The following is a 22,905-nucleotide window of genomic DNA, read 5'->3' as shown; positions in this document are numbered from 1 at the left end:
AACGAACAGAAGTGGTGGTGCACACCTTCAATCTCACCACTTAGGAGACAGGTGACAGAGGCTGGTGAATCTGTGTAAGTTCGAGGCCAGCATGGTCTGCATGAGTTACAAGCTAGTCAAGATGGCATAGTAAGGCTCTATCTCAAAAGAAAAAAAAAAGAAGAAGAAGAAGAAGAAGAAGAAATAGAGCTGTAGGCTCTACAGCCACAGTGGCTTGTCATCATGTGTAACACTGCTGCTTCTGCAGCTGACAGCTCAGCACACTGGTCTCCGTGCCCAGACCAGCCAGCCACATGGGCATCCCAGGCCCGCAAGCAGGGTCCCTTCCTTGGGTACTGGTTTCAAAGCTGGCTAACTATATGGATCAACTGTTTGATTCTTCTGTGTATGCACATAGGAGTGCAAGGTAGAGGGAAAACTCAGGTGTCATTTCTCAGGTACCATCCATCTTGTTTTTTAAAGACAAGGTCTGTCACTGGCCTAGAACTCACCTAACAGGCTACTGAGCCCAGGAATCTTCCTGTTTCCCCGATGCTGGGATTACACAGTGTCACCATGCCTAGCTTTTGTCACAGGGATTCTAAGGACCACATTTGGATCTTTACTTATTGAGTCCCCTCGCTAGCCCCTGAAACACTCATTGCTGTTGAGTCTTTTGTGCTGCATTTGTGAGGGGCAATGCCATGGGACCACCCTACGCAGAACACCCAGGGAAGCAGTTCCTCCCTTCTTCTAGGGGATGCCAAGATATTCTTACAGGCTAAGGGAGTCAAAGGATAAACAGAAAAGACTGGAGATTCAAAGTGGCAAATCAAAGGACCAGGAGTTCTGATGCCAGAAAGATGTGGGCAGTGGAGTATTGGCACAGGAAAGAGAAAAGCATTACTAATAAAGGAGGCAGGATTTAAGTTAGCCCTAAGAAAGACCTTTACACTCTGAGTAGTTAGTGGAAGCAGAAAGGGAGAGACTCCTTTCTCTGAACAGTCTGTACTGAGCCTGATAAAATACAGCAGGCAAGTTGCCATGTCAACTGCTTAGGGGCACAAATAACAAATGTGGTTCCAAAAAGGTTCCACTGGCCTTGTGTTTTGGATTCCTTAAGGAGATTGGCACCAGTCCAGTCCCAGTGACAGCAGAGCTCTACAGGCCCCTGAGACCCTGGATCATGCTTTACCTGAAAACAGACTTTCTCACTGCCCCAAACCCCAAACTCCCCTTGTGGCCCAAGAACATGACTTCCTGTCACAATCAGAAGGGCCACCTATACCAAGCACCTTCTGAGCTGCTCCTCACAACAACCTAAGCAGTTGTGATTGGACCTTATTCCAGATGGGTAAACTGAGGCTCAGAAAGGCAAACGTTGGGGTCACAGAGGTGAAGAGTATTTAGAGCCAGTGTCAGTGTGCCCACCTCCCAGGCTTACCCATTCAGTGTGGGAGGTTCACCCCTGGCCCACGTGAAGGTTGCATTCTTCACAGTGATGCTATTTCCTTCGCCTGGAAAACATAAGGGACAACATGTCAGGAGTCAACAGGTGCACCATGTGCAGATGCCCTACTCTGGCCCTCTACTGAGGCTGAAGAACCTCGCTGGTCACTCAGTGCTTGGGGACACCTTCCCATTTCTCAGGCTGGAAAGGCTGAGTATGAGCCAAGGTCAAGGAGAAAAAGTTGCAGCCTCATGGAAAGCTCTCTCCACCAGGGTCTTTCCCCTCAGCTCTTGGATCCTAAGACATCTTCCCTTCCTGCTCCCCTCCCTTAGCCACTCCACCCTGCCTACCTCCTAGCAGATCAATGTTTCTATTGCTTCCGTGACAATCAACCAGCATCTACTGGAAGGCTACTAGGAAACAGGGCGTGCTGCAGAAAGGTGGGGGAGGGGAGGCGTTGGGCCAGCGCCCACATTACAAGGCCCAGATTCCTGAGGATGCTACCCGCCTCCATTTCTCTCCCCTGGCTGCACTTTTGCTTCTGCCTCTAATTTTTAAGTCCTTTAATTAGCTGCCAGAAACACTTTCAGAGAGTGATAGGCCATAGCAAGGAGGTTAGTAGCTAAATGAAATTAACCACAGCTCCCCCAAGAGGAAAGGCTTGTTTCTCACTGTGGTAAGGTTCAAACCAAGGTGCACACTAAGCAGAGCTGTATCCTCACAAAAGAGGAAGCTAGGCATGTCACTCCAAAGAACTGGCCAGAAGCTGCTACAGACCATGGGCGGCGGCAGCCTGAGCTTTAGGGGAGCATGACAAGCCGGGCTGCAAAGTGGTTAAACACTTCAGCAACAGAAGCACTGCTCAGGACCAGTGGCTCAGTGGCACTTGCAGAGAACTGTGTACAGCTTGGCCGTAGGAGCTCTGGGTCTGGAGTCTACTTTGCTGGTCCCATACAGACCAGCAAACCATGGACAACAGAAAACCATGGAAAACAGTCCCAGCATTTGCTTGGGCTGTAATTCTCAAAAAGGAACAACTGTCCTCCTAGGGGACACTTGAAAGTTCCTAAAGATCATTTTTATTGTCACAATGGGATGACTAGTATGAGACATAGGGAGATGTCAGGGGCACTACTCACCACCCACAGTCATAAAGCTGTCCTCAACAAGGACTGTGAACCCCAAGGGGCGCCAGTGTGATAACCTGGTAAGGGCGGTGGAGAGCAGCTACTACCCTCACAGAACAGCAGACCTGTGACTTGCACATCACCACTCACATCCTACAACGGCCCACAAGACTCCTGGTACTACATACATTGGCACCTCATCACCAATAGCCAGGTACTGTCATCAATTCTGTTTTCTGGGCTCTGAGCCAAAAGGTGTCGGTTTGAGCCCCAGTACTACCACTTCCCAGCTGGACAGTCTCTCTAGATCTCTTCCCTCCTGTGAGCCAAGACTATCCTAGAGCCACCACACTAGACCACTACAGTAGGAAGCACATGCACACAGAGGCCTGAGAACAAAGGCTGGCAGGAGAGCAGGTGATCAAGAAATCTTAGCCAAAAACTTCCCTTTTGGGGACCTCAGGCAAGGGTCATGATACAGTGGGTGTATTTTAACTAAACACCCATGCCAGAAAAGGCTTACCTCTCCTGGTGCCAATAACAGTGACTACAAACTGCCTAGACTCCCATACAAGACCCCAGCTCAGGGGCTAGTCAGAAGGATCAACTAACTAGTCTAAGAAATAAACCAGTGATAAAAATCCATAGGATAGCTGGCTAGGCCTGGTAGCACAGCCCTGAACTCCCAGTTATTTAGGAGACTGAAGATCCCAAGTTTGACCAGCCTGAGCAACATAAACTATGTCTCAAAAGGTAAAATGTGAGCCGAGGCTGTAGCTCAGGAGTAGAGCACTTACCTAGCTATGTGAAGTCCCGTGTTCAATCCCCAACAGTAAATTATCCATCAATCAATTAAAAACAATTCAATTAAAGGCACTTTTACTCCCATGATCCAGATGAGAAAAATGAAGCTCTGAGTACTCGGAATTAGGCAGGAACAGAAACTGGGAGATCCCCCACCCAGGGCAGAACCAAGGCCTGGGCTGAAAAGCCCAAAGTGTCACTCACACTGCAGGCGCATGGAGGGAACAATAAAAATCGGGAACCCCATTTCTGCCCTCTCTGCAGAGGTGGGACCCTGGGTCTTTTAGGCAAGCTGGGCAGAGTCAAGCTCTGGGGAGGCCAGGATAAGGAGCCAAAGTGGGTAGAAGACAGGCACCCACCACTCTTGATCGACCTCCGCTCAATGCTGTCTGGCTCCAGCTCCTCATGAGACAGAAAAATCCTGAGACGCTTGAGGGACACGCTGGCCTGAGGAAGAAGCACAGGGTGTGTCACCTTGATAGCATCTGGGCCACCTGCCACACTGAGCCTGGTGCAGCCTTAGAATAAAACTTGATGCCCAGAGGAATCACTGCATGAAAGGCAGGGGCTTCCTTGTATAATAGGATTTGGAAGGTAGCCACTTCTGCGCTGGCAGACTGAGTTTGACCAACAAATTACTGGGTTCTGGGTCCTAATTATGGAACGACAATACATGCAGTAGTACATATGGGCAAAGGGTCTGGGTTAGCTTAAAAAAAAATTCCTTCAGTAGAGAAAGAATGAAAGTAGGAAGGAGGGATGGAGAGAGGTCCTCAGAGTTTTCAACAAGCACATCAAGACCCATCAGCAAAATATGATATTGAAAAAGTAGGCCAAGATCTGTGTTTTTCAAAACACCAGCTTAGAGAGGCCAGAGGAACATAGAATATTCCAGAAAGATTCTTTGAGATTAAAAGGGAAGTATTGCTGTGAAGTCCATATCTCCCATCTGGGCTGGAGTTTTAGGCCAACCTAGGCTACAAAGCCAGACGTTCTGTGCCAAGAAGGAAAATCTGTTTCTTTCTCAGATTAGAATCAAGTGAGCCCTTACTGCTGAGAGAGGAGCCATGCTGGGATAGTGGATCCAGTAAGTGGATCCACACACGGGGCTCTACTGAATCCTCTAGGACACAGCAGCATGAGCAATTTGGAAAAGCATGGTCAAGGCTGCACAAATAAACCAGTGGGGCAGCTTGGGTCCAAATGGCACTGAGAAATCTGTGGATTCCATGGGCTGGAGTGCACATGTCCCCTCCTGCTTCCTTGCCACCCACATGCCTATACAATGTTGCTAATGACCATGAGAAAATGACAACAGCTCCCACATCCAACCCTGGTTCCCACTGTCCCCCACACCCCTGCAGGATGCTGCTGCTGACCGTGGTAGGATTGTGAGAGCCCCTATGTTACCCTCTTGGCCCCCTCTGTCTTATACACACCTGCACAATGCTGCTGATAACCATGGGCAGGATGTTGAGTGGGAAGCGCAAGATATTGAACAGGGCTAGGGACACAAAGGCTTTCTTTGCATCTAGGATATTTCTCTCATCCACAGTCACAAAGACAGCAAAGGTTGACAGGGCCACCTGCAAACAGAGCAAAGTGTTGAATGGGGGAGGAGCCACAGCTGCACCACCCCTGGAAGGGGTGAGGAGTCAATTAAGGCAGACCCCCTCCACGGGGTTTAAAATGGCAAAAGCCCAAGGGAGATAGGAAAGGGACAGGTGCAGAAGCAGCACTCCTGCATCATAAAGAATGGACTAGAAAGATGGATGATCAGCTTTTCAAACACCTGGCCACTATGTAAGTATTCTTGGTATGCAGGTAACGCTGGGGTCCATTCCCAAACGTACAAAAATACAGCTCAATTGGTGGAGGGCTCTCCTCGCATACATGAAGCTCTGAGCTCACCCCCAGTAGTACATGAGGCAGGTATGGTGGTGCATGTCTGTAGTCCCAACCCTGGAGAGGAGGAACCAGGAGGATCAGAAATGCCAAGTCATCCCTGGCTACAGAGGGAATTCAAGGCCAGTCTGGGCTATGAGAGACTCACTCTCAAAAACAAAACAAAAGCCAGAAAGTCCCCATAGCACATGACACATAGCACATGGCACATGACAGATTGGTACCTGGTGAATCTGGGTCTGCACATCCCTCCTCTAATTCTGAAATGGGAACCTCCCTGGTGCAATCTAGTGGGCAGCCACAGGGTCCCTTGGGGGGGGGGGCAGTCCTCTGGGACACAAATGGAATAAGCAATCCAGAAAACCATATATATAGGACAGATGACCAGCCCTGATCCTGGAGCCACCAAAGGCTTTCCCCTGGACAAAACCCAAGCAGAAGCAGTAATGCAGAAGCAGTCATGCACATCCGTGCCATTTCAATCACCTCTAGAAGACAGTGGGCTATGAAACCAGAACCTATTCACTCAGAGCACATCAATTCTGTGGCTGAGTATGGGCTCTGCTCCCCATATAGAGCTGACACACCTATGAGGTACAACCAAGCCAAGTGCTGGGTGTAAATCCTACTGCATCACCCAAGAGGCTGCGTTTATTCCACCTTACGCACTTGCCCAGTTCCCTTGAGCCATGCTGCCAAGGATTATATCTTCCTGGAAGCCTGGATCTGATGCAACCAGCAAGGAGACCTGTTTTCTGCTGTACCTGTCACTAGCCAGCCAGCAAACCCAAGGAACTTTGAGAAAAATTATTCAAGGAGGGAGGCAGTGCTCCAAAGCCCATCAACACACTATCATATGAGCAGTCCCAGATGGTAGCTCTTTCAAGAAGCCTGGAACATTAGCCTCGTAGATTATTCTTTTTTTTTTTTTTTTTTTTTTTTTTTAACTTTTTTCAGACAAGTGCCTACTATGTAGTCCTGGCTGTCCTGGAACTCACTGAATAGACCAGGCTAGCCTCTGCCTCCTGAGTGCTGAGGTGTGTGCCAGTATAGAGATACTGATTAAAATTTATTTCTTTTTTTTTTTAATTTATTTATTTAATGTATATGAGTATCCTGTCACTGACACACCAGATTAACTCACACATTAAAAACAGTACAGATTAATGATGTACTATGTGATACATTGACACATGAACTCAGGTCCCACACCATCCCTCCATGGAGCAGTAGGAGGGGGGGCAGGAGGGCAAGGGGGAAGTAAAATATGGTGTGTAAAATAAATATATTTATTTATTTTTTAAAAACCCACTTTCTTTTGTTGTAGCTTTTCCAAATGGCCCAGAAGAATCTGGTTCATCTGTTGGTACTGTGTTTCCTGCTAACAGTAATTTCACACTGACCTATCAACTTCTTCCTATCTCTTTTTCTCATGCAAAAGTATGGGCTCAAAATCCTCTAAAAATATTCCACACAATGGAATATTAACTACTCCACTATAAAAAAGAATGGCAATTTTTTTTTTTTTTTTTTTTGGTTTTTCGAGACAGGGTTTCTCTGTGTAGCCCTGGCTGTCCTGGAACTCACTTTGTAGACCAGGCTGGCCTCGAACTCAGAAATCCGCCTGCCTCTGCCTCCCGAGTGCTGGGATTAAAGGCATGCAACACCACCGCCCGGTAAGAATGGCATTCTTATACACACTATGACTTGAATGAGACAAAAAGTGTCATCATAAGTGACAGAAACAAAGTGCCAACATGCTTTATGTATTCTGTTACACTAAATGCTCCCAACAGGCCAGCCGACAGGCAGGAGCACACTGATGGGTACCAGAATCAGTGGGATGAGAGAACAGAGTAACTTGTAACAAGTATGAGGTCTCCTAGTGGGTAATGGAAACCCTTGCTGAGCATGCTCAGATCTACTGGAGAAACTGAGACACTATATGCTCAAGTGGAGCTACATCTCAAATATGAAAAGCTTGGAGAGGGGAGAGGGGCCCGAAAGGGGGCTCGGCAGGCAAAGGCACGCACTTTCCACCAAGCCTAAAAACCCAAGTTCCATCCCTGAAAACGCACGTGAAAGCACAGGACCTACGCCCACAGGTTGTCCTCTGACCTCCACACATGCACCATGCATAGCTCGCTCTCTCGCTCGCTCTCACACAGAGAGAGAGAGAGCGAGCGAGAGAGAGAGAATAATAATAAAACTATCTAAAGCCAACGAGCTCTAATATAAAAGCCACCGTCTTGGTCAGCACAGGGCCCACTGGATTTACAGAAGTTGCTCTGCCACCAGTCTGACCCTTTTTCCAGCCATGTTTGCTCTCAGTCCCCCTGTCAGGCTCTGAATCTTCTGTTCTCCAGGAAGTGGTCACATAACAACTATCTGCTCGCTGAACTACTAGGTTTTGGGAGTCACTCATTCACCCACCTATACCCAGGTACCACGTAGATATCAGTATGCTAAGTCCCCTCTGATCTGGGGACCAACATCGCATGCCAAACTCTGATCAGTAGAGTGTCACATAGCAGTCATTACTCCAGTGGCTGGAAATTACTTTACAGAGGAATCCAGGCCCAATAAGAGGCAAGCAGCTTACAGATCACCAGAGAATATCCACAACACTGGCTTAGAAAACAGCACCGAGGGCTGGAGAGATGACTCAGCGGTTAAGAGCACTGATTGTTCTTCCAGAGGTCCTAAGTTCAAATCCCAGCAACCACATTGGTGGCTCACAGTCATCTATAATGAGATCTGACATCCTCTTCTGATATGTCTGAAGACAGCTACAGTGTACTTATATGTGATAATAAATAAATCTTAAAAAAAAAAAAAAAGAAAAAAGAAAAAGAAAACAGCACCAAGTGACAGACACTAGGCTCTAACCCCAGAACAAGAGGCAAGGCATCTCTGTAAGTAAGCCACACCTGTCTTCTATCACTGTAGGTGAATATCACCCATCCTTGAAGCCAGGAACCTGCCAGCGGAAGGCTCCACAGACCACATATTTTCTCCTAATGTAGGCAGAGACTGGACACCTTGGCAGCACCCAGGTCCCCGCTGACAACTGGCTCCAACTGTTTCTTGCCAGAAGGCTCAGCAGACTGTCCTGGGAGCCCAGCATTTTCAGCCTTTGCTGCTACTGTGGTTTCAGGGTGAAACCCCTCCACAGGCTCATGTGTTGGGACCCCCATTTTCCAAATGGTACCATGTGGACATGGAGCCTTTGGGACACTAGGCTTAGCTAGCTATACTGGCTTCCAGGGTAGGCTTTCCAGATTATAGCCTGGCCTTGCTTCCTGATCCACCAAGATGGACGAGAGCCATGCTGAAAGCTCTCAGTGTACTGCACAAGCAACACTATCCTAGGAACCATAGTAGACTAGCATCTGTGATCAAAGTCAAGCCCTCCTCCATTAAGTTGCCTCTGTCCGAGATTTTTGTCACGGCAATTAAAAAAGTAACATATATACCCAACTCAGTCAGAAACCAAGGGGCAGGTTTGAAGGGAGGTCCAGAATCCTTCTCTCCAGTACTTTCTGGCTTTGGAATGGAAACAAGGAAAAAAGATCTTTGAAGGCCAGCATGTTTATTAACAGCCTAGGACGTTTTATTAAAAAGTATTTCAGGCCCATCTTCAGTGGTCTAAGACCATGTGTCCAGTGGTACTGCCACAAACATTCTAAAATTACAGTTTTGTTTATTGCCTATGTCTGAGATGTCAGCTCTAGGAGGAAGTCTGTGGACAGCCTGTCCCTGTTCCTCAGAGCATTCAAGGCTATCACTTAGTACCCTGCTGTTCCTAACAACCAGATCACATAGGAAGTTCTAAAGTGTGGAACACTGCTCAGGTAAACCTGGTCACACACCCCCATTCACCACACACCTAATTCTCAACAATGAAGACTTCTGCAGTGCCTCCAATTACTATGTCAAAGTAAAGAGAATGAAATGCAAGGCGCTTCTGTGTCTGAGAGCAGTATGGACCCTGAGAAAGAGGCAGCTGACAGGCTATGGAGGGATGGGTGACTTGCCCGTGTCAGAAGACACTTTTTTTTGAGAGTTGTAATCAAACCCAGGGTCTTGAGCATTGAGTAGTATAACTCTACTAGAATTCATGAAACTCTTTGAAAGATTTGTCTTATTTGTATCTGTGTGTATCTCTGTGCATGTGGCACACATGTGAGTGTCCACAGGAATACAGAGGACATCACATGCCCTGGAGCTCCAGGTGACTGTCAGCAGCCCACTTTGGGTATGGGGACTAAAGTCATTCCTCTGGAAGAACTGTTCATCAAGTGTTCATAAGTGCTGCGTCATCTCCCCAGCCCTCATAGAGGTATTTTTACATATGTATACCATTAGACACTGTTGTCTAAAGATGCACACCAAGATCTCATTGAAGCAAAGGACTTGTCATAGCACAGATGTCAGGGACACCATGCATCCACACTTTAGAACTTCCTATGTGATCTGATTGTTACTGTGAACAGCAGGGTACTAAGTAATAGCCTTGGCCCTCTGAGGAACAGGGACACGCTGTCCACAGACTCCCTCCCAGAGATGGCATTTCAAACACAGGCAGTAAACAAAACTAATTTTAGAACATGTCTGGTAGTGCTAGTGGACACATGGTCTTAGGCTACTGACAAACCACAGCTTGCAATCAGTTAGTATGAAGAAGTCACTGGTTCCCTGGAGTCTATCAGTTATTAAATAAGCAGTTTAGTTCAGATAATATTATTTATATTTAGACATGTTTATATGCATGTGTATGTGAGTACATGTAGAGGCCATTTTTTAGGCACTGTCCACCTTGGTTTCTTGAAACAGGCTCTGTCACTGACCTGGAACTCAGCTAGACTAGACTGGCTGGCCAGGGAGGCCATGAATCTGCCTTTCTCTGCCTCACCACTACTCCTGGCTCTATTGTTTAACATGGGTGCTGAAGATCAAACATTGGTCTTCGTTCTTGTAACGTGAGTCCTTCACTACAGAATCATCACCCCACCCTAACCCTTTCCTGTAAGACTTTCTCAATGAAGAAAGCTGATAGCACAGGTTTGCATTCTATAACAGATGGCTAGCTGGACCAGCCATGGGGAACTGCCAAGGGTGCAATTAAAGAGGGATGAAGGCATCAGTCTTGGGAGAGGGGTGATGAAGAAGACCTTGCTCAAATGGCAATCTTTTGTCTGATTAGCTTCATGGTGACAAGGTCAGAACCCAGGATATCATACCTTAACAAATGCTTTGCTCCTGAGCTAAACCCTAGCACCAAACTAGCAGCCTTTGGAAAAGGGTTAGGTGCTGGCTCAATGGCAAAGGCACTTGTTGCCAAGACTGACAAGCTGAGTTCAAGCCCTGGAGCGCACACATGGAAGGAAGGAGAGAATTCTGGTTGTCCTCTAGCCTCTCTATGCGTGCTACAGCACTCATCTTCCCTACACACATGCACAAAAACACAGAAGTTTGATTTTTAAATTTTATAAATATTTAGGTTAAAAACACAAGAAGAACTGCTGGTTCAATGCTGTAGCTGAGGAGACTGGAGTGGTTGGTGTGTCAAGCTCTGTGTGCTACTGCTGGCTGCTGTAAGGGGAGTTCAGGCAAGCTCTGAACCACTATATGAAACTTCAGTGAGGCTGTCTATACCCAGGAGCTGAGGCTATTCCACAGCCTCTAAGCACAAATCCTGCCAGGAGAGAGTGGTATCACTCCTGGGCCAAGAGGTGAGATCTCCTAATTTCTCTCTAATAACCATAAGGAGCAGGGCCAGCCAGGATTGCGCAGGGCACAGGGACAGTGGAGCAGCTGGAACAGGATCCTTCCAGTCAACATTTGCACCTAGAGCTTGGGCTGTTCCACAGCCCTCTGTACACAAGTTCTGCCAGGAGAGACATGGTCTCCCAGGAATGGTCTCACACCCAAGCACGGAGGTGAGATAGCCACTTTTTCTCCAGTAACTGTACAGGGCAGGACCAGTGAGGAGCGCACAGGGGACAAGAACAGTGGAGCAAAAGGGACAGGATCCTTCCAGTTCCCATCTGCACCGGTAGCTTGGGCTGTTCCCCCAGGAGTACAGACACAGGCTTACAGGTCCACAGGAGAGACAAGCTCCAACCAGAGACAGCAAGACCAACCATCATGAGAGATAACCAGATAGCAAAAGGCAACAAAAAACATAAGCAACAAAAAACAAGGCTACTTGGCATCATCAGAACCCAGTTCTCCCACCACAGCAAGTCCTGGATACCCCAAAACACCAGGAAGCAAGACTCTGATTTAAAATCATATCTCATGATAATGATAGAGGATTTTAAGAAGAACTTTGGACTGAGCACAGGGTCCCCAATGGAGGAACTAGAAAAAGTATCCAATGAGCTGAAGGGGTTTGCAGCTCCATAGGAGGAATATCAGTATGAACCAACCAGTACCCCCAGAGCTCCCAGTAACTAAACTACCAACCAAAGAGTACACATGGAGGGATCCATGGCTCCTGCCACATATGTAGCAGAGGATGGCCTTGTCGGTCATCAATGGGAGGAGAGGCCCTTGGTCCTGTGAAGGCTCTATGCCCCAGTGTAGGGGAATGCCAGGACTAGGAAGCTGGAATGGGTGGGTTGGTGAGCAGGAGGAGTGGGTAGAGGATAGGGGGTTTTCGGAGGGGAAACCAGGAAAAGGGACAATATTTGAAATGTAAATAAAGAAAATATCTAATAAATAAATAAACACAAGAAGACATAAGAGCCATTTGTCACTGTGGCACTCACCAGGAAAGGTGTGCACACCCACGTGAATGTGCCTACAGCTGCCAGGTAGGCAGATTTCTTCAGCACCTTGAGCTCCTCCTGCCTGATGCTCATGACTTTGTCCTGGAAGGCCAGCTCCCAGGCGTACAGCTTGAGGACTTTGATCCCATTGAGGATCTCGTTCATCAGCTTGATTCGGTTGTCTTTGCTCTTCATGTGTGCCACCTGCAGAGGGAGGGGACACCAGCATTCTGAACCCTAGGGACATCTTCAAATAGAAAAGGCTCCTCCCAGAAGACAGCAGAGCTGGTCCTGAACCCCATGTGCCATACTGCCAGTTCCCGGACCTTGGCAAGAAACTCAGCCATTATTAATGTTTAAAATGCTTCAAATCAGGTTGGTTTCGATTGAGAGGCCAACTCAAAACTGAGGGATGGCCTTTAATCCCAGCACTCGGGAGGCAGAGGCAGGCGGATTTCTGAGTTCGAGGCCAGCCTGGTCTACAAAGTGAGTTCCAGGACAGCCAAGGCTATACAGAGAAACCCTGTCTCGAAAAACCAAAAAAAAAAAAAAAACTGAGGGATGGAGGTGAGATAAGCCTTGCAGGCACTCTCTTCCTTTTTCTTCTCCTTCCTTCTTTTCCTCCCTCCCTTCCTCCTGATCCTTCCTGCCTCTAGCTCTCTCTTCATCACAGGGTTTTACTCTATATAAGCCCAGGCTGGCCTTGAACCCCTAGTCCTCATGCCTCAGCTTCCTCAGTGTGAGACTGACAAAAGTGTATCACCACATATGCTATTTTTCTTTTCTCATAACTGATTTCTAGCCACTCCCTGGTCATTAAAACAACCAACTGGCACTGGTCCTGACAAGCCACAACAAAAACATACAGTTGTTAAATACTTTAAAATCATCTGGCTCATCACCCTTGGCAGACAACTTTCTAAGCATTTCAGACACAGCCATTCCCTGCTCAGGTAGTCAGTGGCATCGTCCGTCCTGCATTACAGGTCAGGGAGCCACACACAACTAAACTACACCTGAAAACAAAACAGATAAGGACAGTTTTGGAGATAAACCACTCAGGGAAGCCTACTTCATATCCCAAACCTGTTGGCTGGCCTGCTCCATGACATCAGCCTACACGGCCACCCCCACCCCATCACAGCCAGGCCACCTGGGCCCATCAGTGCAGCCAAGGATAGCAAACACCAAACAATGGGGCAGAGAAACATAGAAGATGAAGAATGTGGGCTATGAAGAGACCATGATTCATACAGGAAAAGCACCAGGCATAGACACCCGCTGGATAGAAACACATGGTAAAAAATGTCACCACTTTACTGCTTTTATGGGATTCCTAAGTACATGGACAAGTAGGTCTCTATTTCTGGCTCCTTCTCTTGGGCTCTTTTCCTTCTATTTGTTTTTCCCAATTTCAATATGTTAGTTTTTGTCTTATCTTTCATTGTTATATTATATTCCCTCAGAAGCCTGTTTATTTTCTAATGAGAGACAGAAAGAGGGCGGATCCAATGGGAGAGATGGTGAGAAGGAATTGGAAGGAGTAGAAGGAGGAGAAACCATATCAGGATGTGTTATGTGAGGGGAAAAAAATCCATTTTCAATGAAAGGGAGAAAAAGAACTTTTAAAACTTAAACTTAAAAAAAAAAAAATAAAGCCCTAATTATATAGTTAGTTAGAGCTGACTATTATCTGTGAAAAGTTCTATAGGTAAAATGGTGGTGAGAGACTGTAATCCTCATAGTTTGGGGTAGGAAGACTGAAATTGAGTCCAGTATAGGTTATGAGAAAAGGGGAAGGGGAAGGAGGGGGAGGGGAGGGGGAGGGGGAGGGGGAGGGGGAGGGGGAGGGGGAGGGGGAGGGGGAGGGGGGAGGGGGAGGGGGAGGGGAGAGAAGTTACTAGAAGAATCCACTCCAGTGGCCAAGAAGGTAAGACACAGGACACCATTCCTTCAAACCTACACTCTTCTGTGGTTTAAAATTGTTATAATAGAAAAGCACTTACTGTGTTAAAACACTTTTAAAAAACAAAGTGTCTCTCAAAATACAGAGTCAACACAACACATAGTAAGTCACCAATAGAGGGCTGCAGAGACAGCTCACCAGAGAAGAGCACTGGTTATTCTTCCAAAGGACCAAGGTTCAATTCCCAGAACCCAGATGGCAGCTCGTAACTGCCTATAACTCTAGCTTCAGGGACCTAACACCTTCATATAAACATACACTCAGGCAAAACACCAATGCACATGAAATAAAAATGAATAATTTTAAAAAATAAGTAACCAACATAAGAAAAAAAGGTGAAGTTGGTACTTATTTTGTTGGAAGTGGTAGAACCCAGGTCTTCTCTCATGGTGAGCACACCTGGGCTCCAGATACACCCCCTTATTTTACTCTTGAAAGCACAGCAATATGAAAAATGAATAACAGGAAGAGAGGGAAGGAGGTTGGTTGGTTGGTTGGTTGGTTCCCAGCTACTACGATACAGTCTCTGCCTTCCTGCTCAGACCAACTCTAGGGCACTTGCCAGGCACTTCGGTCAAGTCTATTTGACAGGATGAAAAGTCTGTAAGCACTCATGAGGAAAAGAGTTTCAAGGAAACTCACCTCCTGGAGCTTTGGCGTTCTCATTAACCCATATACTCATACCCTATTCCCGCGTTAGTCTGGTGTATGGAACTACGAGCTCTCTTTTCGTATTTTATTATAAGTGCCTTTTAAGATTAAATTCTGATATAGTTAAGTCTCCCCAGTGTTCCAAGGTCCCAGAAGCCAATTTGGCAGGAATGCAGTAAGAAAGTTACCTATTCAGTAACTAAGCATTACAAAAGACGGAGCCAGTAGCTCAGAGCTGGTCTGCAAAATATTTACTAAGGATAGTAGCAAATCTCACCCAAACAAGGGAATACCATAATAGAGCCAGGGAATCCCACTGAGATAAAAATCTTCAGTACAGGCTGCATTGCATATTAGAAGCAAGTTGGTGAATTCTTCTGACAAATGGAGATTCTCCAGATACTTAAAAGTTACACTCATATAAGAATTTAGCAAGGCCTAGGAAATAGGGAGGTTGTGATATTGCAGTATTCATGAGGCCTGCTAAGAGCAGAATCCCCTGGTGCTAGCCTTCACAAGGCTCAAAAGGATAGCACTAGAGTGTGAAATCCTTACCTGTCACTAAGCTGACCCTAGGCAGGACTGCTTTATCTTTACTGTAAACATCTACCTGGTTCCTGTAAATCCTTTGTATTGTGTCAGGCTACTTCAATGTACTTTGCCTGCTTCCCCTTGTATTTTCTGTACTATATAAGACTGGTGTTCACTTTGTGATATTACATTCAGATTCTACACAATCTCGCGTGTTGGTCTGTCTGTCACTCGACAACTCCTTGCCCATCTGCCCCAGAGACTCGTTCCACACAGACAAAGGGACCCAGAGGGTCTGCAGCAGGCACTGACAATAGCTGTTCTTTGGAAAACTTGCAGAAATGTGAAGGCTGGGCCACTCAGGGAAACAGTGTCCCTGTATTATGGCACCTATAATAGATCAGGCTGTCCATCCCAGGCCTGAGCATTAGGAAGCTGGGTGACCATCACCTGGAAAGACCCAGGACAAGGGCTCAGAATGAAGTCTCATGAAGATGGGCATCCTACCTGGTAGGTCTTGGTCTTCATGGCCATCACAGCATTTAAGGGTACCATGAGAATCATCACAGCCACTCCAGCCAGCACAGAAGGGCCCAGGCTCTAAGGAAAAACAGGTGACAATCACTCAGCAAACAGAAGAGAGCCTAGCACTCACATAAATTAATGTAAACTACATACGTAAGGCAGACCCTACCAAGCAAGAATGGTGTCAATCATTTTTTCCTTTTACCCAAAGATGGGGCATCAAGAGTTTTCAGTGTTGTGTCAACCCTGATGACTTATTTATCTTGAAGGCTGGAAAAGTGACTATAAAGATCGGCTGGTCACTGGCACTGTGGGACTTGAGTTCCTGGTACTCATAGTACAAGTAAGAGACACTTGCTTTGTACCAGCTGGCACCACAGTGTGGCTTGAGTCCAGCCTCCTTTCTTCTAGAAGGTTAGAGCATACATACAGATGAACTGCAACACCCATCTCCCCCAGCTTCACAACTGTGACCTTGACTTGCTAGAGACTCAAGCTTGTTGCTGTCTGTCTTTGCATCTGTGCCTTATCCTTTCTGATTTGTGTGTGTGTGTACGTGTATGAGAATTTGTGCATGCGCATGTGCGCGCGCACACACACACACACACACACACACACACACACACGGAGGCCAGAGGTTGACTTTGATGTATTTTTCAATAACTTTTCATCTCATTTCTTGAGACAGGACAGATAGTTTCATGAACTTGGAGCTCACCGATTTTGTTAAAACCAGCCAGCCAGCCAGCGAGCTCTCTGCCCTAACTTCCAATACTATGGTTACAAACATGTGCTGCTGGGCCCAGCTTTTTGCATGGGTAATGAGGATCCAAACTCAGGCCATCCTGTTTGCACAGTGGGCCTTTTATAGATTAAGCCATCTCCCTAGCATCTCTGATGGTTTTCTATAATCAATTCTGACTCTACTGCTCTACCACAGAATCATAAAGCCTGGCCTAACTCTGGGAACCTGACATAGCACATGTCACATACTTTATGACACTCCCAGCATAGGCTGGCAGAACACTCCTATGATCAAATGCATTCTCCTTTTTTTTTTAATGTTTATTACAATCACTTGCATGTGGACTTGTGCTTGTTGGGCAAGGTATGATACGTAAGTGTGTATGCATGAGGGTTACAATACACAGGTTGAATGTTCATAGGGGTGCAGTGTACGTGTGTGTGTGTGTGTGTGTGTGTGTGTGGTGTGTGTGCACACGCGCGTGAAAGTGTTCAGAGCTCCAACTCAGGTGTAACTCCTTGGGATATCATCTGCCTTGTTTTATGAAATAGGGTATCTTTCTCGCTCTGGCTTTGAACTTGGCTTGTTAGGTAAGTCAGTGAGCCCTAGAGACTTGCCTTTCTCTGCCTCATTTGCCACATCTATTATAATAGAGAATTTCTAACTTTTGGTTTGGTTTGGTTTGGTTTGGTTTGGTTTGGTTTGGTTTGGTTTGAGGGAGAAAGTCTAGAGGATCAAACTCGGGCCTTTGTACTTGCCTGGCAAGTAGTTTGCAGTTTGATCTGTCTCCCTGACCATTCAAGTAAATTTTTAATATATCAATTTTATACTTCCTGCTTTTTAAAAAATGTATGGTATCCATGTGTGTGCATTTTTATATGCCACATGAGTACACATGCTGGTCAGCAGAGGCCAGAAGAGGGAATCAGATCCCTGGAGATAATCACTGGCAATGTGCACTGTCTGAAAAGGGTGCGGAGAACCAAGCTTGGATTCACTCCTAACCCTTGAGCCAACTCTCCAGCCAACTTACTGCTTTCTCACTCAATATAAATATGTTGGGAAATAAAGTTATATAGCAAACTTCTGATATGTGCATAGTCTCCCTGAGTAGCACATGTTCTTTTAGCCAAGGGTCACAATCTGGGACACTGGGGATGCACTCTGTTACAATAAGTATTTCTGGGGGCAAGAGGATGCCCAAGGTCAGAGAAACCAGAATGTAATAGCCAGCCTGGTCCTCAGCAGCCACCATCCTACACTGTGAGGGCTGCTGATCTGAGTAAGAAAATCTTGCTGGGTCTGTAGAAGAATTTTAATCCAACAACATGGCTGCTCTGGCAAGGGATCATATCCAAAGACCTTCTATGTCTGTGTGATCTGGTTGGAATGCAGGCAAGCCCTTAGTATACACCTTTAATCCCTAATAACGAAGGAAAGGTTGTTTTGTAGAAGGAAGCAGTCTAACGGAGGGTAAAGTAACTAACCAGAGAAAGGTTTGACAGAATGAGTCAGAGACGGGCTATGCCCAACTCTCCTGAGAACAGCACAGGAAAGAGAGGCTGCTTAAAGAGCAGTGTAGAAAGGGAGAGTTGAGTTGAGTCCATTGAGTTTGGTTGAGTTCAGTTCAGAGGCAATTTTACCAGGCAGTTTTATCAGGACAAGTTACAGAGAGAACAAACTAGATACAGATGAAGACAGAACAAGCCAGGTAATATGAAGGAGCCAGAAGATAAGCAAATTGCCAGTTAGTCTGAGGTCAAGCAGAGCGATAAATAAAGCTAAGAGAAGCCAGACTGAATCAGTCAGCTTGGAGAGGAGTTTGAGCCAGAACAGCTGGGCTGAACCAGCCAGCCACCGTTCAGAAAGATCTAGAAAGGGTATGCTTATTTGGCAGTGAGCCTCTAGGATGACAATTACAGCTGGCAAATAAGTTACATTTACAACAGTCTTACTATATATAGCCCAGACCAGCCTCCAGGTTAGATCCTTCTTTATAATTTACAAACAGTCCTGGAAGCTTCTCAACATGTCACATAGATTACAATTCCTAGGAAAGGGTACATGCCACAGTATATACCTGAAGACTTGTATATAGCTATGTATGTTCTCTGTGTGGGGCAGGAGCTGTAGTGCAGGGCTTCTCCCCAAGGGCCAGGTCCTGGGTCTAATGTTTTTCTTTCTCACCTGCATCATCATAAGGGTTTTACTCACCACTCCTCTGTATCAATACAAAGAAGTGGGACTCTGTGAGCAAGGGTACTTGCCACAGGCGAGCTGGTTAGATTGGTTAAGTGTTTGTCTGCAAGCATGCTTGCCACCAAACCTGATGAACCCAGTCTCATATGGCGGGAAGAGAAACCTGACTCTCACAATTTGTTCACTGACCTTCACATGACACATAAACATGCACACAAATAAATGTGATTTCTTAATGTTTAAATATTAATTCCATTCAACAGATACTTTGCTGGTGTCATCAGGTACAACACCCACCAGACTCCAATGGTGTCTGTCCACAAGCAACATCCATGGGTGTCGGGAAGAGCACACCATGAGGTCTAATATTAGGGGCAGGATGTTTGGGGAGCTGGGTCAGTAGATCCCAGGTCTGACAAGTGTGTGGCCTGAGTTCAAATCCTCAGAACCCATGTATGCACATCTGTAAATCCAGGGAACTATAGCTGTGAAGGGAGGTAGAACTAGGAAAATCCTGGAAGCTTGTAAGCCAGCCAGCCTAGTATTCACAGCTAGGATCAAAAAGATCCTGTCTCAAACAAGGTAGAAGGTAAGTACCAAAATTCAAAGTTATCCTCTAAACAAGTGTGTCAGAACACGGGCTAGGAACTAATTTATATGAGAATTCTGAGGGTTTGTGAGACTACCCCAAGAAAATAAGGCCAGTTTCTTCAACCCAGGAATTATTCTTGGACGAGGGACTGTGAATGGCAGCCTGTTTTCTGGTCGAGTGAGACTTACTCTGGAGACCCAGTAGAAACTCTACAAGGGAGCCATGCTCCCAGACAGACATAGGTGTCTAACACCACGGATCCCCAACTCCATAATCCTGTGACTATCAGTCATGCAGACAAAGTCCCAAGCTTCTGGCATTCTGGCTAGACTCCACCCTCACAGTTACCTGACAATAGCCAGGTATGCTCCTCTGGACAGCTACCCAGCAACTGCAAGATAGCCCAGCCCACAGAGGGGCTGCTTGGCCCCTCCTTGCTCTTAAGCTCTCACCTTTCTTATTCTCATGTCTAGCTCTCCTTCCCCCCCCCACACAAACCCCCTCCATGTGGCCATGACCAGCCTCTCTTTTTCTACTTTCTTTCTCTCTGCCTTTCTACAATAAAGTTCTAAAACTATGGACTATATCTTGCATGCTTGAATGATGAAATAGGCCTTCCCCTAAAGAGCAGCGTCTAATCTCCCAAGAAAAGGCCTCCCAGCGTTTCCAGCCACCAGGCTGGGCCAAGGACTCTCACTGGCATGGGAACAGCCCAGCGCCCCCTTTCTTCCCGTCTTCTCCCTTCGGCCCCGGCCCAGGCCCCGGGGCCCTCACTTTGATCTCAGCTCCTCCACAGTGTCCAGTGACGTCCTATGAGGCTCAAGAGCTAGAACCTATCATCTCTGGCCCCTGTGAGGCCCAGAGGCCCAGATCCTCTCTACCCCCATGGGCTGGGATTTCCAGGCAGCATAGAGAGCACGCATCAGTTCCTCGCACTCACCTGCCCAGAACACCAGAACTCTGGTGGGATGCAGGTTCTCCCCCGCCCCCTTTATTTCCCCAACCCGCTGCCCGACACCTGGAAGGTGTTCTTGTGCTCCTCTGTGTTGCAGACCAGAGTGAGCTTACTTCAGATTCCTCATTATTGTTTGTTGATGTTGTTCAATTAAATGTTTAAATAATTGTTTATATGCCTCTATGGAAAAACACATTTTTGCCAACTGTAGCTTGTCCTTATAACTTGAACCTAAAAACTTTACTCAGGTGACCTTTTTTAACCCTCAGGAGTATAAATTGTCTGGGACTCTGAATAAGGTTGGCTACCGCATAAGACTTCAATCTGCCTCATTTATTGGCTCCATTCTCCTATGTCCCACTACCTCTAGAGTGGTGACACACATGACAGTGTGTCCACACTCACACATGTAAATGTGCAAATGTGACTGCACACATACACATACCTAAAAATTAAGGAAAAATGAAAGGTAGCCTACCTAGGACAGGGTAAGAATCATCAGAGGACCTAAGGAGGGTCACTCCTTCAGCTGTAAAGGAACCCAGTGGTAGAGCACTTACCTACCATGCAAAAGGGTCTCAAGTCCCATCCTCAGAACTGAGAGAAAAAAGGAGGAAGGAGAAAAGGAGAAAAAAGGAAGGAAGAACGAGAGAGAGAAGTAATTCCTGGACATATGCTGCTCTTTCCTTTGGCTCACTGTCTTCTCAATTCTGGAACTACTAATGGCCCACCTGAAATAATATCACATCCTTTTGCACTGGAGGGGGACCATGACTCAGGCTGGCCAATCAGAGACTTCTTCTTCCTAGGTCACAGCCATTGGTTCAGAGATAGGAAGAGGACTGAGCTGGTTAAACACAGAACCCCGGGAGAAACTACGGAGGCAATGAATGCAATTTGCTCCTCTATATTATTGTTCGTAAAGATAACACAAGGCCAAAGCCATTATCAATGAAGCCAATTATAGAAAGCAGGGCCAAAAAATAACAAGAGAAAAACTGAGCCCTTCAAACACTGCCATTCTCTAAGATCCATCCATACCTGCGGATCCCTGGATTGTTTAGAAATGAGACCTCCTCCCCTACAATACCTTTAGTCTGCTCAGGGCATGGTGGATCTCTATTCCTTACAACCAAGAGGCTCCTGCCCAATATACTTGGGTTCTAATAAATGAGTTTATTTCACACTTGAGGTGGTACAACGGGACAGAATTGGTGGGTTAACAACATAAAAGGCTAACATAAAAATGTTAATTCTGTATACTTCATGAAAAGACTAACACAGTTAATCATGGTGATGCATGTCTGTAATCTCAGTACTGGGACATAAGCAGGAGGATCTCTGTGAATTTGAGGACAGCATGACTGATATAGCAAGTTTCAGGGCACCAAGGACCTTGTCTCAAAAGAAAAACAATAAATAAAAAAGCTGGATATAGCAATGTACATCTATCATTCCAGTGCTGGAGTAGGGAGAGTGGAGGCAGGTCTGGCGTTCATTGGCCAAGAACCCTAGCTAAATCAGTGAGCTCCAGGCTCAGTAAGAGACACACACACACACACACACACACACACACACACACACACACAAAGAAATGACAATGCATACATACCAAGCTACCATATAGAACTAAACCCTGATGGTATAAGGAAAGAATAACCAGAAACTAGCAAAAAGACCAGAAAATAAAATTTAAATGAAAGCAACATTCCTTCCCACCCATACCCACCCTGTCAGTGCCTAGACGAGGTCAGCCCTCCCTGCACAAGGAGGAGACCAAGTGAAAACACACACCAGCCACAGGAAGTAGAGGGCTAGGATGACTTGCAGAGGGGCTGACCAGATCATGTTAATGTACGTGGCCAAGTCCATGAAGCGCTGAGCATCCACGGACATGAGGTTGACAATCTCTCCGACCGTGGAAGATTTTCTAGCTGCATTGGTGATCAAAAGAGCCTGTGGAGTTCAGGAGAGAGGAAGAGGTGAGCCTACCAGTGAAGGCAAAGGGTCATGGACCTCCCCAGACCCTGGACAAGACTCTGGACAGCAGTACGTGCCTATCTTTCTCCTCTCCATCCTGAGCTGCTCCAGGCACTTTCCAAACCATGACCTTGTATACTTCATATGCAGGCATGTCGCCTGGGGGTCCTTAATCAGCAGGTCTGTGTTTAGGCTAAGATTATAGATTTCTATGTTGTTGGCCTCAGATCCTAACACAAGGTTCTTGGCCTTATTACCCTGACACTGGGAGCTAGACAATGCTTTGTTTGGCCAGTCTGCATACTAACCACAAGACAGTCCCTGGCCTCTACCCAGAAAATGCCCTCATCCCAAGCTATGATACCTAAAGTGTCTTGAGGTGTCAATGGCCTTAAAAAATATCCCTATGTCTCTGAACACAGCAACCTTGACTTCAAGGTCCCACTGGTCTGGGCTGCTGCCTACATACCAGGACTCAAGCTAATAGATGAGTGCAATTTGTAATCAGGGGCGAGAAGCACTAGGAAAGCTACCTCTCTTGCCAGCCTGTGAGCTCCATGGTGCAGAAGCCAGGACATGTGTGGGCTGAATCACTGGGTCCCTTTAAGTTACCTGTTTGTTTTCTAATGAGAGAAAAAAGTATGGACTTGAGTAGAGGAAAAGGATCTGGAAGGAACTGAAGGAGGAGAAACCTTGATCAGAATATACTGTATGAAAAAA

The 22,905-nt window shown here is 46.4% G+C and overlaps 1 protein-coding gene across 2 annotated transcripts in view; it reads right to left on the bottom strand.

Annotated features, from left to right (window-relative positions):
* The window catches only part of Abcc1 (ATP binding cassette subfamily C member 1 (ABCC1 blood group)), a 100,886-nt gene that overhangs the window by 30,613 nt on the left and 47,368 nt on the right, over positions 1–22,905 (bottom strand). For both annotated transcript variants that reach the window (XM_021184472.2, XM_029470501.2), the window contains exons 10-15: positions 22,000–22,161; positions 15,697–15,789; positions 12,042–12,245; positions 4,800–4,946; positions 3,720–3,807; positions 1,424–1,496 (exon numbers count right to left, since the gene is read on the bottom strand). In XM_021184472.2, the coding sequence (XP_021040131.1) occupies positions 1,424–1,496; positions 3,720–3,807; positions 4,800–4,946; positions 12,042–12,245; positions 15,697–15,789; positions 22,000–22,161 (767 nt within the window). The remainder of the gene's footprint in view (positions 1–1,423; positions 1,497–3,719; positions 3,808–4,799; positions 4,947–12,041; positions 12,246–15,696; positions 15,790–21,999; positions 22,162–22,905) is intronic.

Source organism: Mus caroli, unplaced genomic scaffold (assembly GCF_978045245.1).
Source record: "Mus caroli unplaced genomic scaffold, Mus_caroli_1 scaffold_17, whole genome shotgun sequence".
Classification (NCBI taxonomy): Eukaryota; Metazoa; Chordata; class Mammalia; order Rodentia; family Muridae; genus Mus; species Mus caroli.
Note: the sequence above shows the minus strand (reverse complement) of the source record. Positions and strands in the feature narration are given on the sequence as shown.